This window comes from Colobus angolensis, unplaced genomic scaffold (assembly GCF_000951035.1).
Source record: "Colobus angolensis palliatus isolate OR3802 unplaced genomic scaffold, Cang.pa_1.0 Scaffold42, whole genome shotgun sequence".
Classification (NCBI taxonomy): Eukaryota; Metazoa; Chordata; class Mammalia; order Primates; family Cercopithecidae; genus Colobus; species Colobus angolensis.
Window position 1 is genome coordinate 5,441,723 of NW_012117599.1, and position 1,686 is coordinate 5,443,408.

General features: G+C 50.9%; 1 protein-coding gene across 1 annotated transcript in view; it reads left to right on the forward strand.

The window, feature by feature from the left end:
• The first annotated feature begins 3 nt into the window (after positions 1–3).
• The window catches only part of CNOT11 (CCR4-NOT transcription complex, subunit 11), a 17,473-nt gene continuing 15,790 nt past the window's right edge, over positions 4–1,686 (forward strand). The window contains exon 1 of the mRNA XM_011956586.1: positions 4–337. Coding sequence (XP_011811976.1) covers positions 4–337 — 334 coding nt within the window. The remainder of the gene's footprint in view (positions 338–1,686) is intronic.

Sequence of the window (1,686 nt, forward strand, 5' to 3'; positions counted from 1 at the left end):
AGGATGAGTTTGACCCCGAAGGAGCTCTCGAGCCTGCTCAGCATCATCTCGGAGGAGGCGGGCGGCGGCAGCACCTTCGAGGGCCTGTCCACCGCCTTCCATCACTACTTCAGCAAGGCCGACCACTTCCGCCTGGGTTCGGTGCTCGTCATGCTGCTCCAGCAGCCGGACCTGCTGCCCAGCGCGGCGCAGCGTCTCACGGCGCTCTACCTGCTCTGGGAGATGTACCGCACCGAGCCGCTGGCCGCAAACCCCTTCGCCGCCAGCTTCGCGCACCTGCTCAACCCCGCGCCGCCCGCCCGCGGCGGTCAGGAGCCTGACCGCCCTCCGCTCTCAGGTACCTGCTGAAGCCAGCTGTGCTGTGTGGATAGCGTTAGATTCCGCAGCTTTCCACCTGCGCTGCTGGGAGCTCACCTGAAAGGGAAATTAACTATCCCTGTGAACTGATAATCCTCTTTTTCTGCCTCCCTCTGCGTTCCCACGCCCCTCACTCGCTCCCCGCCTTAACTCTAAAGAATGGAGAGGTGGTAGCGTAATTGCAAGTTCGTGACACCGAAAGTAATTTCTCTATACACCCCATCACATCATAGAGCTCAGTGTAGGTCTTGACATGTTTAGTGTCTCAAATACGGTTCGTTCTTCGAAAGCCCGTCTGTGGTGTGTGAAGTTAAAACCAATGGTAAGACTAGATCTGTCCCCGGTTTTTAGTCTCAAAAGAGTACGTAGAAGTCAGTATTAAGAAGCTGAAGAAGTTATTGGGCGGAAATACACGTGAAACACCATTAAAGACTTTGCAGCCGCCTGCCTTAGCCTGTTAGGGATGGGGGCAGAGGATAGAAAGTCTCAAATTGATGATCTCGCGATTGGAAACACATGACCTACTGGACATTATGTAAAGTGCATTCATGGTATAAATTATGTAAAATATATTTACCATTATGTGGCATTGGTGAGATCAAACTAGTAGGTTGGATGCGAGGCTAATTTGTTTTTAAGCTCAAACAGGGGATGCTTTATGTGGATTTGCTTTGGGAGAAGACTTGCAGTCAGAAAACAAGAAAAATGGCATGGTGACAAGGGGACCTGAAGGATTTAGGGACCAGTGTAGTGGAGGAAACACATAGCTAGAGATAGGTAACAGCTTGATCTTACATTCCTTAACCAGCATAGGTAGGGCCTCCTATACAGTGAGTCAAGGCTAAGGCAGCAGATTTTGAGGTAATACCAGGAGTTTGTTTTTATGGTCCAGAAGGAGCACATTTCTAGTTAGCGTTCCTGCCTGGCACCCCATCAGGATCTCTGATTGGTGTCCTGTAGTGCCCTTATCTAAGAAGGGCAACCTTTGTATTGGCTGAGATGCCCTTAGGGTACAGGTACTTACCCTGCTTTTAAGAAGCTTGTGACTGCCCAGAAAGTGAACGTAACCCAGGTTTGTGGTCAAAACCCACCACCCAGGCCTGGCGAGGTGGCTCACGCCTATAATACCAGCGCTCCTGGAGGCTGAAGTGGTGGAGGTTGGGGGTGGGAATTGCTTGAGGCCAGGAGTTTGAAACCATGCTGGGCAACATAGTAAGACCCTGTCTACAAAAAGAAAATAAAAATTGTTGGGCATGGGGTAGCTCACATCTGTAGTCCCAGCTGCTCAGGAGTTTGAGGCAGAAGGATCACTTGAGCCTAGGAGTTTGA